Genomic DNA, 14,781 nt, shown 5'->3' with positions numbered 1-14,781 from the left:
TTAGAGACTAACAAATTTATTAGAGCATAAGCTTTCGTGGACTACAGCCCACTGCATCCGAAGAAGTGGGCTGTAGTCCACGAAAGCTTATGCTCTAATAAATTTGTTAGTCTCTAACGTGCCACAAGTACTCCTGTTCTTCTTTTTGCGGATACAGACTAACACGGCTGCTACTCTGAAACCTTTTTTAAAACTGTCACCCAGATCTCTCACACAAGAATGCTTTCGCGGGCCTCCAGCTGCTGCAGGCTCACCATCCCCCTTCCAAAAGCCAGGAACACAATAAGAAGCAAGCAAGAGGGGTACTCAAGCATGCAAAAACTCCAACAGGTAATGGTAGTGTCAATCTGACACAATACTACATGGGCCACTGCTCTAACTGGCATGGAAAGGCCCTGCTAGAGCCCCAAAAGCAAATATTTTACCTCACTAATAAAGCAAATAAATATGTTTCCCTTGGAGCCATTGCGTGGGCACGCACACACACCCGGTCTGTTATACTGCAAATACCTTGGACTGCATCTTTCTGCAGAAACAGAATACTGTCCAGAGAAATGGGTAAAACTTCCATATCTCTCCATACTTCCACCCCAGCCTACATCTCTGCCCTCCCTTCCCTGGTGTTTGCTGTTGATTCATTTCTGGTCACTCCCTTTGCCTACTAACAACTTTGTACCTCCCTTCACACCATCCCACATATCTAAAAGAACCTCTTACTCCCTTGGGAGTTAGAGTACATGACCCTTGTGGGTCCCTTGTAACCCTATGACTCACCATAGGCCAGGCTGCTTCCTTCAAAACAAACAAACAAAAAAAAACCCCTGAAGATCCATCTACTTCATAAATCTTTCTGGCAAGAATATGCTCATACCTGTGTTTGCTTGTATTACACTGTGTTCTTGTGAGCCAACTGGGGCAAGGACCCATTATCGGTTTGACACACTGCACCTCTTTTACAGGGCCACATACACAGACAGTGCTTTATAATAATGATAATCATGCTTTCTAGCCACCTGGGTTTGCCAGATTATAAAAGCAATCTCCAGCCTGTTTTATTTAGAATTCTCAGGAAACACAACTCTGATGGTTCACGGCCAACTCCTTGGTTTAATAGGACATTCATGAACCTCCCCTCCCAACACAGTAAACTTGAAGTTACCATTAGTGGCCATACTTATTGGGCCTAACCCTACAGTTCTGGTGCAGGCCAAATTCCTTCCTCCCTGCCTTAAGACTTGGTCTTCTGCCTGCAAGTGATCTACTGGAGCTAGCCCCATGTTTGAAAGGGAACAGGCTGGACCACGTAAGATTGCAAGAGAGGGAGTGACTGAGGATTTCTTGGTGGTGAGAAATCCAGCTTCATGGGGCAGTGCAAGAGAAATAGCCACCTAGGAGAGGAGGCTGAGATTGGAGGAACATGAGCAACCAGGTGGTAGATATTAGCTAGACTGGAGTGAGTCCATGGAGGGTCTTGAATTCCAGGAGAGCAATCCTGAATTGGATCCAGGAGTGTTGTAAGCAAGAGACGAGAAGTAATACTTCTGCTCTACTCTGCGCTGATTAGGTCTCAACTGGAGTCTTGTGTCCAGTTCAGGGCACCACATTTCAGGAAAGATGTGGACAAACTGGAGAAAGTCCAGAGAAGAGCAAAAAGAATTATTAAAGGTTTAGAAAACATGACCTATCAGGGAAGATTTAAAAAATTGTTTTTGTTTAGTCTGGAGGAGAGAAGACTGAGGGGAGACATGATAACAGTTTTCAAGTATATAAAAAGTTGTTACAAGGAGGAGGGAGAAAAAATGTTCTTAACGTCTGAGAATAGGACAAGAAGCAATGGGCTTAAATTGCAGCAAGGGTAGTTTAGGTTGGACATTAGGAAAAACTTCCTAACTGTCAGTGTGGTTAAGCAGTGGAATAAATTGCCTAGGGAGCTTGTGGAATCTCCATCGTTGGAGATTTTTAAGAGCAATTTATACAAACCTGTCAGGGATGGTCTAGATAATACTTAGTCCTGCCACAAGCACAGGGGACTGGACTAGATGACCTCTCGCGATCCCTTCCAGTCCTATGATTCTATGATCCAGAAATGGGTAGGAAGCCAGGGAAGAGGACAGAGGATGGCATAGCATGATATGAGAAAGGGAGCAATCTGGCCACAGCATCCTGTCTCAGAAACTGAGAGAGCAGGAAGGTGCAGTTTTCAGAACACAAAGTGCTGATGGCCCAGAGAAGGATTTCAGCAGAGACAGGGGCATGGGAGAGATAAGGGGCAAAGGTAGGGATGACATTATTGCAAAGCACAGGGGATACCAATGGATGTCCACTTCAGAGGAGCATCCCAGGCAGTCTATTAAATATTGACAGGTTTCAGAGTAGCAGCTGTGTTAGTCTGTATCCGCAAAAAGAAGAACAGGAGTACTTGTGGCACCTTAGAGACTAACAAATTTGTTAGTCTCTAAGGTGCCACAAGTACTCCTGTTCTTCTATTAAATATTGTTGGGTAGGTAATGGCCACCATGTCTGCCCACACACTGGCTGCAATGGTGAGTCTGAATGGCTCTATATGAAAATCACATTCACTCTTGCTTTTTGGTGCCGAAAAAGGTAGCCAGGCAGGAAGGGGTGGAAGAGGAACCAGCAAAAGAAAAGCAGACCATTTCATATGCCTTCTCAGACAGGACAAAGGCAGGGGATAAAAGCCATTTGCTGACAGGTAAGACATGGCAGTGAAGTGTCAGGTAAGGTGGTTCTCAGACGGACACTGAATGGGCCTGTCCCGTGCAGCTTAGCACTCGGATGGAAAGGCTTGTTTCAAAGTGAACATAAGGAAGATGATCTCTTCGTATTGCGAGCCGGTGCCAAACTCAAACAGGCAGCAGAACAGCGGGGAGCCATCAGGGCCTCGCCCCACGTGCTGCAGATCCGAATAAGCACACAAGCTCTTGAAGATAAGAGTGGGTCCTATCCAGCATGCTGGATCTAAGGGATACTTGTTGAGGTACACTCCTAAATTTCTCCGCCCAGCTGGGTCTGTGGGGTGAGAGTAGAGCACCCAGGTGTCCTGACACCCTAACTTCATGTTAGCAGGACTTGGGAAGCCAGTAACACTCCCGTGGCAGCCATAGGGAGGTTCTACCAGCTTCTCAATCCGCTGACCACCGTCAAACTCCATCCCATGGTTGTAGCTCACAGCCTGGACTCTGGCTCCCTGGCTGCTTCTAGCATTGCAGTACAGCACCCTCTCTCCTCGGCTGTACACTTCAGCTGCCTGGCACTCCACAGCATGCTCCTTTGCCACAAAGTTCCCCATTGCCCAGGTCTTCCCGTGGTCAGAACTAACAAAGCAGAAGGCGTGTGGGGAGGGTTTTTTCCCAGGGTCAAGTATCCAATAGGCATAGGCAGGAATCACGAGACTCCAAGCCTCATTGAGCAACTGTAAACCATGGCCTGGTCCCACCGCAAAGGTGGCCCAGTCCTTGTGTGCTGTGCCAATGACAGTCTCAGTGAAATCCTTCACAGGGCTCCAGGAGCATCCATTATCAGTGCTAGTGACCTGGCACAGATGGACCAAGTTGGTCTTTGTCTTGATCTGGTGGTTTTCAGAGACCTTTCCCAGGACAGCTATAAAGAACAGAATGAGGTTCCCAGTGACTTCATCGTACACAGGACATGGGTTCATGGAGCGGTGGCCCTCCAGCTGAGCATTGACAATGGTCTCCATTTTGTTCCACTGACACATGGGAGTGCAAAGGGGAACAAGGGGAAAAAATAAATCAGTGTTACAGAGGAAGGATCCTTGTATAAAACATACAGGCTAGAAACAAGAGGCAGAAGAAGCAAATCTAGTGGTTAGAGCAGGGAACTGGAAGTCAATGGTTTATGCCCCAGCGCTGCCACTGACTTGCTGTGTTATTCAAACAACTAAATAACGAGACTGATTTTCACAGGTGCCAAGCACCCAGAGATCGCACTGAAGACACTGAGATGCCTGAATATGGAGTCAGGTACCTAGCTTTTGTCATCCACGTTTGAAAACTTTGGCTTAGCGACTTGCCTGAAGAGACATAGCAAGTCAGAAGCAGAGCTGGGGTACAGATCCCACAAGTCCCGATACCCTCAGTCTTTTGTTTATATTTAATAGCACACAGAATCACACAGGCCATAGAATCACAGAGCTAAAAGGGACCGCAAGGGTCATCTAGTCTTTGGACTAGTTGCATTGCAACTAGAAGATGATTCCCAAGTACAGCTGTTGATTGATCATTTTTAGCCTTTGTCTTTACCTGCAATATTTAACTAATATTTTCCTTTGTGGGGTTTGTATATTTTTATTTTAATAAACCTTAGCATGCAGACAGAAATCACCAAGTCTCTTTCTGATCAGCTGAACCCTATCTAACTGATTTATTGTGGGGTTACATGAGCCATTATTATTAAATATTTATATAGCTGTAGTGCTCTGAGACCCCAATTGTGATAGGCAGAGACAGGGTCTTGTCCTGAAGAGTTTACAATCTAAGACAGTGATTTCAACCTGTGGTCCATGAACCCCTGGGGGTCCGCAGACTATGGGTAAGATTTCCAAAAGGGCTGCACCTCCATTTGAAATTTTTTAAGGGTCCACAAATGAAGAAAGGTTAAAGACCACTGATCTAAGACAACAAGCCACATCTGAAGGACCAGAGGAGAGGGGTATAATCCCGCAGATACTGTATTTTAATATATTTGCAGTTGTTAGAAGTTATTACAAATGGATCGAGCATCAACTGCCCCCAGCTGTCTGCCAGCCTAGCCATCATTAACCAATGAATTATTAAGTTAGCCAATTCACTTTGATGGGCTACACACATGAAACAGTTACCATATACATGTCCCATACACATTTTTTGTGGGGTGTAGCAATTTTTGACTATTTGTAAGCTAGAAATTTGTTTCACCAGAATGAAAAGTTATTATTTACCTCCTGTTTTCACCGTCTCCCACCAGGCTTACCCCCGAGCCCGACTCTCTCTCTCTCGGGTCTCTGGATCCATGCCAGCAGCCCATCTGTTCCTGTCTCTCTCTGGCTGGCTCCCTGAACCACAGTGGGGATGCCAAGGTGCCCCAGCAAGCCTACTGCACACTCGTCTCTCTGGTTCCCTGTCCCGGCTTTGCACCCAGTGTACTGCCCCCTGAGTAAGTGAACCAAAGCCAAAGCAGCTTTAATGAAACGTGCATTACCTGAACATGGTGGATAGTCCCATCATATGTGCCTCTGCGCATTGCTATCAGCTTGGGATGTTCATCCACCTCATCCTCCCGCTCCTCGGCAAATGCCAGGATGGTGCAGGACTGCGGCACGTAGAGCAGGGCTGGGATTCGATAACTCCAGAATCCCTTTCGGAACAATGTCTCTTCTTGTAGGACAGGAAGCAAAGCCATCAGGCTGTGGGAATGGGGAGAAACGTGTCATGGTTTGATCTACCTATCACACAGCATGAGAGACAGACATTGGCTGCTTGCTGATCCGGCCCTCCCCCCCGGCAGACAGAGGATCCATGAAATGCACTTTCTGCAACTCTATTTGGCTTTTTCTTTTTCCCCTGGCTCTCTGTACAAACCACTTCATATAATCCTAGCCATGCCACTGACAGTACAGGGCCTGGCTGATTTTACTGGAATGGAATAAAATAAGCACATTAAATAAATTAATTAAAATGTGCCCAGAAAATAAAAACAAATCCTTTTAGTTAATGAAATTCAAAGGCTGCCTTTGTTCAAATTAGAGGACTGGTGGGAGTGAAACATTACAATATTTTCCCCAAAGAGTTATTGTGGTTTTTCACTATGTTTCCAAAAGCCAACATAGAAACAGGGTCAGTTCTTTTCCAGACGGCATCTCGCTACGTCCCAGAAGCCAAAGACAGCCCCTCCCCAAACATAAGCTCTTTGAACCCTACAAAGCTGACCATGACCCAGACTGTCCCTGGCACCAGTCTTGTATCACGTGAGGCTGGAGGGGCTGAGAGTACTATATGAGAAGCGGGGACTTAGTGTTGTTCAACAGCAGACTGAAGAGCAGTACTGCTGGGTTCCAAAGGACGTCCCATTCAGTGCTTGTCAGCAAGAGGGTCAGCGAGCTGCATCCCAGGTCTTAGGAGTGCAAGGTGCGGGAGCTGCTGCTGCTGCTGGAGAACTAGAGGGTGGAGAATCACTTGGGAGCAGGATCTCCATGTTTCTAATAAGGATGTAGAAGACCAAGGATGTGGAAAGCCAATCAGCCCTCTCCGGAACATATGAGTCAAGATTCAAGGACCAGTTCAGGCTCCTGGGAGACTTTACTGAATTTAATTTGAAAACAAAAACCCTGAGTGATAGGTCTGTGGAGTCACTGTTGTGGAACAATGGGTCATTTGGTTTTCTGGCCATGGTAGGGGCACAGCCAGGAAAAGCAAAGGACCCTCGCCTAATGCAAGCAACAAGTGAATGATCGGAATAGTAAATAATGGGTTTGCTGCCATGACTCTGCACTTGGCAGTGCCATGATGGGGCAGGGGAGCAGAGGTGTTGTATCACTTATTTGATAGGAGGGCTGACGAGAGAAGAGAACACAAAGGGATGCAGGGGAAGACTGTTGTGCATCACAAGCTCAAAATTAAGCCTCTGTAGGGTCTGTGGGCCGGTATTGTGTGTCTCTGCTCCATGTAACCTTGCAACAAAATGAACGTTCCAGATTCTTCTCCCCCTTGCGCTGCCTTGGTGCAAATCCACTGACTTCAGTGGAGTTAATTCTGCATAAAGGAGAGCCAGGCCCATGGGCTCTGAAGCAGTGTGTGGGTGGAGTGGCAGGAAGCAGGAGACATTACACCGAGGAAGGGATTCAAAGTGCCTCCTATTTGAGTGGGTTCTTGCAACACTTTCAATGAGGGAGCGCCATATTCACTTATACACACATCTTTGGAAGTGCTACTGGCGCTACTAGTCACATGCAGGACCCATACCCCTTCTGAGGAGATCTTGCTCTTCTAGTAGTACGTGTAGGTACAATGGAGTTCTCTGATAAGGCTGCAGAACCAGAGAGAGAACTTTGTCCATCTGGAGAGTAATCTGGAGTAGTCTGAGTTTTTCTGCTCTACAAGAGAAAAGAAGATGCATTTAGCAGCTTGTCTAACTGTGCAGCTTTTGCTGACAGTCGTTACAGTGGCGAGACTATCAATCACTCACCAGGCGTATTTACTCAGTAAGCTTTATCCCCCACTTTGCACAACATAGGCCCATTTTATCATGACTTGAAGGGGCAGTGCTGATCATGAGCCATTGCACTACAGGAGATATAAACAAAGAATGTGTGTGTAGTTTCACACCCTGAAACCACTGAGAATTTTGAACTAGCATTGCTAGGCAGAAATTGTTTGGCCTATATTGTATTAATCTAAGACCAACCGTGCCTTTTGCAGAGCTACCTTACAAGCCACAGAATCACCGTCAATCCAGACCAATGACTAAGAGAGAAGTCTACTCCAGAGAGGCAAATCCTGTCCCACACGGCTGTTACAACTCCACTGCACAGAAGGGCTGGAATTTGGGGATCCCACACAGCCACGTACCCCTTCCGCACAGCAGAGCTCTGCTCTTTCTCTTTTGGCCACTAGAGGTAGCTGTCAGAGCTGAGGATCTGTAGGGTGGGGCAAAAGAAAGAGAAAGAGGAGATGAGCGAAAGTGAGGCATAGCCTAACTAAGAAGGGGGAGAGGGATCAAAGAGGCAGCGTGTGAAAGTGTCACTCAAGGTGCTACGCAGAAGTTTGAGGAGTGCCTGAAGTACACTGAGATCCAGGACAAAGCAATTGTATCCAGCACATCCAGAGAGCAAAATGGATTAACACAGAGACCCGACCAATGCTGCATTCAAGCTTCAGAATGAGCCCAATTCGTACGTCAGAATGGGGCCCTTGTTGCCTCCTTCCCTCTGCCCCCTTCGACAGTCCCTGTGGCCTGCTTATAGGGTAGAGCCAGCCCATTTGACAGCGGGGGAATGGTGGTGGGCTGTAACACAGCTCTCTTGGAGAACAATTTAAAATAACAATGCAAACACTGCACCACTGGCCTCAGCTTCTGTAAAAGCTTGTTCCTACTAAATGTAAATCTGGGCCTAAGTTAAAATGCCAGCTTGCTTTAACTGGGAGGCAACATGCAGAGGGAGTTGTCCTCTCTGTCCTCATTAGAGGGCTCTGCTGCTCTGCCCTGGAAAAACTCTGTTCCCGAAGGGATTTGAGATACAGCCCCAGAAAGCAAGTATGTTTGTTATTCAGTATTGAAAAAACCCAACAATGTATAGGAGCCAGAGTCTGTTGCAGATGAGTACAGAACTCTAATTCAGAGTCTTTTTCTTCGGGAGCTGTACCTAGTGTCCATTCAAGATGAAGCACAGGTAGGGCCACCATATGTCCGGATTTCCCCGGACATGTCCAGCTTTTCGGTCTATAAATAGCTGTCCGGGGGGGATTTTTAAAAATCTAAAAATGTCCGGGATTTCCTCCCGGTCGGCTATTTATAGATAGAAAAGCGGCGGCCAAGCGCCGCTGGGCACCCAAAGCCCCTTCCCAGCTCCCCCCATCCCCTGCAGCCTTACCACGCTGTCCGGCCCGCAGTTGTCTTCCCCCTCCTCCCCTCCCCTGAACGCTCCGCCCCCTGCTCCTCCCCCTCCCCTGCTTCCCGCGAATCAGACAGATCTTCGCAGGAAGTCTGAAAAGAAGCAGGGGCAAGCGGGAGGCAGCAGCAGGTAAGCTGGGGCGGGGGGAGGGGGCGCGAGGAGGAGAGCTCCGGGGAGGCGCGGCCTTGGCCGAGCGGCTCCCTCCGGCCCAGGCCGAGCGGCGCCCGGCTGCCCTAGCAGCTCCGGCCCAGCACTCCCAGCTCGGACCCGGCCCGGCTCGGGCCCCAGCAGCGCCGGCCCGGACCCGGCCCGGCTCAGGCCCCAGCAGCGCCGTCCCAGCTCGGGCCCCAGCACCCCCAGCCCGGACCCGGCCCGGCTCAGGCCCCAGCACCCCCAGCCCAGACCCGGCCCAGCTCGGGCCCCAGCACCCCCAGCCCGGACCCGGCCCGGCTCGGGCCCCAGCACCCCCAGCCCGGACCCGGCCCAGCTCGGGCCCCAGCACCCCCAGCCCGGACCCGGGCCCCAGCACCCCCGGCCCGGCTTGGGCCCCAGCACCCCCGGCCTGGCACCTCCGGCCCAGCCCCAAGCCCCGCAACCCCAGCCAGAGCGCAGCCCAATTCCTGGGCTCTTTAAAGCCAGCCCTGGTCAGGGGACAGGGAGCGGGGGTTGGATGGGTCGTTTGGGGGGGGGCTATCAGGGGGGCAAGGGTGTGGAGAGGGGTTGGGACAGTCAGGGACAGGGAGCGGGGGGGTTAGATGGGTCTGGGGGGCTGTCAGGGGGGCAGGGGTGGGGATGTGGAGAGGGGTCGAGGCAGGCAGGTAGCAGAGGGGGTTGGATGGGTCAGGAGTTCTGGGGGTCCTGTCGGGGGTGGGGAGCAGTTGGATAGGGCATGGGAGTCCCCGGGGGTCTGTCTGGGGGCGGGGGTGTGAATATGGGGTGGGGGTGTGGATAAGTGTCGGGGCAGTCAGGGGACAGGTAGGGTCGTAGGGCGTTCTCAGGAGGGGACAAGAAGCAGGGCGGCTTAGATAAGCGGTGGGGTCCTAAGGGGCAGTTAGTGGCAGGGGTCCCAGGAGGGGGCAGTCAGGGGACAAGGAGCAGGGGGGGTTGGCGGTTCTGAGGGGGGCAATCAGGGGGTGGGAAGTGGGAGGGAGGGGATGCGGGTGGGGCAGGGGGGGGGCCTAGAGTGGGGCTCCTCCCCCCCCAGTGTCCTCTTTTTTGCTTGTGGAAATATGGTAACCCTAAGCACAGGAATCCAGTCAACCTCCTTTTTAGCTCAATATTGGACTAGGGAGTGCTTCCTGTCTGACATTTGCATCTTTCTGCTGTGTCATACCATCAGAGAAATCTCACAAAACAAGAAAATTTGTGTGCCAGCTGGAACAGAGTCTGGGCTAAACCCGGATTAGGTCATGAGATTTCTTAAAGAGCCAGGCAGCCAGTAATTCCTTCCAGCACAGCACTTTTGCCCAGTGTATCCCACTCAAAGTCAGAGCAAAGGGGGAACCGTTTGTGAGACATGTCACACAATATAACCCCAAGATCATTAAAAGCATTCTGAGTTAGAAAAGGGAAAAGCGCCTAATTTAACCCACCATTGAACTGGCCCTGAGACTTCTAGCGAGGTTGTAAATTGAAAGACGTACCTGTAGTAAAAACTTAATATAGGGTGACCAGATGTCCCGATTTTATAGGGACAGTCCCGATTTTTGGGTCTTTTTCTTATAGGTTCCTATTGCCCCCCCACCCCCTGTCCCGATTTTTCACACTTGCTGTCTGGTCACCCTAACTTAATACCATGTTTGCCAGGGGGGGTCCAACCTGCCCTAGCATGTCCTTTCTTAAACAATCAATCAAGCTCTTCTTTTCAAGTCACTGTCCTGTGGGAGGAATGTCCTATAGTCTATAGTATAAGGCCCACCCTGCACTGCAGAGGCACTTACACAGACAAATCAATACTTTCCCTACATATCTATATATCTCTATATAGATTCCCTATATACCTCCTCAATATTTATTCCACTCTATATGCATCCGAAGAAGTGGGCTGTAGTCCACGAAAGCTTATGCTCTAATAAATTTGTTAGTCTCTAAGGTGCCACAAGTACTCCTGTTCTTTTTACTTTCCCTACTATATCTTTAGTGGAGTGCAGCTCAAATGATATTCCTAAGAGATTCCACAAAAGCTTAATGCACTTACTCGCTCATCACAATGCTCACCCTTATGGAAAAACAATTCAGAAGTATACAGATTAAAAGAAACACCTCACCCACAGAGTCTCCTGGAAGCTGCACGGAGGGGGGGGCAAAAACACACTGAACTGATTATGTACAGCGAAGGCTCACCACTAGACATCTCCCTACATACTAGACCAGGCAGGATCCTTTGAGAGAAAGAGAATTGGCAGTTAGTGTGGATAAGTGACCCAAATCCAGAGTTAAATCTGAATCACTTTCACATACAAGAAGACATTTCATCTGAACTGGATCAGTTAAGAAGAAAGACATTTAACTTTCTAGCAATAGCAGTTAGGATACTCATGTGAGTCAGAGCTATTCAACAGGAGTAACGGGGGAGAGGGGGCAGGATGGCTCTGTTGTAGTTAATACTAAAAAGTCAGATGGAATGTTTTTCTTCAGGGTCCTGTTGTCCCGTTGTAATGTTTATTCAGTCTCTTAGATAGCAGTTCATTTCAAAGTGTTTGTGAGACCTGGGGTTGGTTTGCCTGAGTATTATACAATTCATGGGTTCTCAGCCCAGAGAGGGGTTGCAACCAGATGTCAGGGAGTGCCTGCCGATACATGGGAGGAGGTCCCAGGGTGGAAAAGATTGGGGATCACTATAGTAAGTAAAGACTGGCCCTAATCCAGCCACTAGCTTCATCGGAGTGGACTCTTGCACCTTAATGGAACCTCAGTAGTGCTCGGTGTGGGAAGAAAGGTGCACCCACATGGATTGGGGTGAGAGAGATGCGAAGAGATCCAATCCCATCTCCCTGCCACTGCAGAATTGTTCCCTACAGTGCATTTTCTCTTGCTTTGTCTGGCCCACTTTGAAAAATCTACAGCTGTGGGGATTTCAGCACTTCCATTCTCTCTGCCAGGAAAAAAAAAAAAAGAAAGAGGTTTATCCAGACAACACATTGTACACTGCAATTATTTATTAAACTGCTTTTCACTACCCATGGAAAAACGTGTTTCTCAGTGTAGACCCTGATGTTCCACTCATTCCAATGAAAATCAGGAGTGACTCCATCAGAGTCAATGGCATTAACTAGAGGAAGAAGCAAACCCTTCACATCTATTGTTCTACACTTGTTATTTCTTTGCTCTTAAATCTGACTGTTGTAATGAGAATTTTTTTTTAAAAAAAGGTAAGTTATAAAAAAAATGCAAATAGGATGCGTGGGTGCATTAATAAGGGATGTAAAAATAATCCAGAACATAATATAATGACAGTATTTGAACAATGAAGCCCTCTCGTTTGGATACTGTGTTCAGTTTCGGGTGCTACCTCTTAAGATCTAGCAAGTAATTCCCGACTTAGTGGAAAAGAAAACTGTGAAAAGAATGTAGAAGTGAATACTGGTGAGTTCATGTGGAAAAAGATGAATAGGACTGTAAGAAAGTCTACACTCAATGAAGGACTGAGATCTATTCAATTAAAAATTATCAATGCAAGTTATATTCCCCTTGCAAAATGCTGAAAACTGAATTCACTGACTTTGACAATTGCTAGAAATGCAACACCAGTGCAGGGAGTTTAGTATATAGTGTTATGTTGGAAAGTGTTAATGACTGCCATCAATCACAAACGACCTAGGGAAAGTTGATGGGTGTGCTAACAACCATTCTTTCGGGCTAAATAAAGGAACAATTAAATGCCCCTTTGTGTAGCAATAGCTGAAACAAAAGAAGCCATTGCCCAAGGCACATGGCAAAGCCCGTGCAGCCTGGGGTTTCCCTAGGCAGGGGCGGCTCTAGCTTTTTTGCTGCCCCAAGCATGGCAGTCAGGCAGCCTTCAGCTGCATTGCTGAATTGCTGCCGAATCTGTGGACCTACCACAGGCGTGCCGCCGAAGGCTGCCTGACTGCGCCCTCACAGGGACCGGCAGGGCACCCCCTGCGGCTTGCCGCCCCAGGCACACGCTTGGAGTGCTCGTGCCCGGAGCCGCTGCTGTCCCTAGGGACCAAGCGGAAACACAGGGACTGGGGCATTGACTGGTTGCAGTGTGTCTAAGCAGAAAGCCAAGAGGAAGCCAGTGGTGAATGTGGCCCTAGGAGGAAGCCTTGGGGCACAGGACTGGCTGGAAAAGACAAACTTGCCTTTCTGAGCAATGAAACTGCCTGCTGTTTGTTCCTACTGTGTCCAGGGAAACAGCACTTTGTGTACATGTTTTGTAAATAAAAGTGTGTTGCACAACAGAAATACCTGACTATCATCAATTTCTCCTCCTAACAGAGATAGCCTAGCAAGGCCCCAAATAGTGCCTAATCACTCAGGCCAAGGGTCAACAATATAGTCTGGATTTGCATGGATCCTACTGTCACAAGATTACTTGCTACTCCAGCCCTTTGAGGCAAGAGGGGCTTTTGGCAGTTCAGGGAGGGAGTTCATTTCTTTCTTAATTATTTTCACTCATATCTTAGGCAATTGTTCACATGGTCACAGTGCTCCGTCCTGCGGATATTGCTCCCAGGCTTCCTGCTCTGGCTAGCTATGTTCCTGGAATCCCTTATATGGACCGTTAACATTTTGTGTTATACATTGCACCATGTATTTGTTTTGCTGTATTGATCTGAGGGGGAAATAATTATATATTTAAAAAACAGTGAGATTGGCAAGGCCCAGAGAAAGCCAAGGAAGCTGGTTAGAGATATAATGAGGTTTGCGTACAAGGAGAAATTGTAAACTCAGGATTTATTTAGTCTTATAAGGGGAAGAATCATAGAGGAGTCAACTGAGAGATTTTTAGATCCTGAAGGGTACAACAAAACCAGATAATCTTTACACTGCTCCATTCTACTATAGCAAGGAGACGTTGAATGCAGCTAATGGCACGTGGGTTTAAAAGACATAAAAGACTATCCAGCTTCATGCTGTAGTATGTCTCATGATGGAGACAAATCATGATTCCAGTGAAGTCTTCATTGAAACTGCTGGTCACCCACAAACACTAGCTCACAGACCCAGAAACTCAGCTTGTACTGCTCACAATCTCCACACAAGATCCATCTAGATCTCGGCCTAGATTAACAATTTTGGAACAGACTGCTGATTGCATTGCACCCCCAGGGCTGGATCCTCAGTTTAAGTACACCGGCACAGTTCCAATCGCTTCAGTGGAGCAGCACCAATTGACCCAACTGAGCGCATGGTCCATTAACTTGTGGAAGTCAGTGAGGCAGGAGACCAGATTCCAGAATACAGGAGCCAGATCTTAAAAGAGATCGGATAATTTATGATATACCAACAAACATTTATGATATAGTTGTACAGGGCAAGAAGTCATGGGCTAAAATTGCAACAAGGGAGATTTAGGTTAGACTTGAGGAAAACATTCTAATTGTAGGGGTAGTTAAGCACTGGAACAAATTACCTAGAGGGTTGTGGAATCTCTGTCATTGGAGGTTTTTAAGAAGAGGTCAGAAAAACATTTGTCAGGGATGGTCTAGATCAGGGTTTCTCAACGATCGGTCCCTGAGATTTCCCTGACACAGTTTAGGAAGGCAGAGCAAGCCAGTCCCTGGTATCAAAAAGGTTGAGCAACACTGGTCTAGAGAGATAACTAAGGGCTTGTCTACACTGGCAATTTACAGTGCTGCAACTTTCTCGCTCAGGGGTGTGAAAAAACACCCCCCTGAGTGCAGCAAGTTTCAGTGCTGTAAAGTGCCAGTGTAGACAGTGCACCAGTGTTGGGAACCATGCTCCCAGCGCTGGGAGCTACGCCCCTCATGGAGGTGGTTTTTTTAAAGCACTGGGAGAGCTCTCTCCCAGCACTGCACCGCGACCACACAAGCCACGTTAGCGCTTTAGCATTGCCAGTGTAGACTAGCCCTTAGTCTTGCCTCAGCGTGGAGGCCCCTTTCAGTCCTATATTTCTATGACACTGTGCTAAAGGCCTGATCCATAAAATCAATGGAAAGGTTTGCACT

At 48.1% G+C, this 14,781-nt stretch overlaps 1 protein-coding gene across 1 annotated transcript; it reads right to left on the bottom strand.

Annotated features, from left to right (window-relative positions):
* Positions 1–2,785: 2,785 nt before the first annotated feature.
* NEU2 (neuraminidase 2) lies at positions 2,786–7,104 on the bottom strand. Its single transcript, XM_034782579.1, has 3 exons — positions 6,981–7,104; positions 5,221–5,425; positions 2,786–3,730 (listed from the first exon to the last, which is right to left on the bottom strand). Exons 2-3 carry the CDS (start codon positions 5,419–5,421, stop codon positions 2,786–2,788), a joined length of 1,146 nt encoding a protein of 381 aa, XP_034638470.1. The 5' UTR covers positions 5,422–5,425; positions 6,981–7,104.
* Between the last annotated feature and the right edge of the window lie 7,677 nt (positions 7,105–14,781).

The sequence above is a fragment of the Trachemys scripta genome, chromosome 9, assembly GCF_013100865.1.
Source record: "Trachemys scripta elegans isolate TJP31775 chromosome 9, CAS_Tse_1.0, whole genome shotgun sequence".
In the NCBI taxonomy this organism is placed as follows: Eukaryota; Metazoa; Chordata; order Testudines; family Emydidae; genus Trachemys; species Trachemys scripta.
Note: the sequence above shows the minus strand (reverse complement) of the source record. Positions and strands in the feature narration are given on the sequence as shown.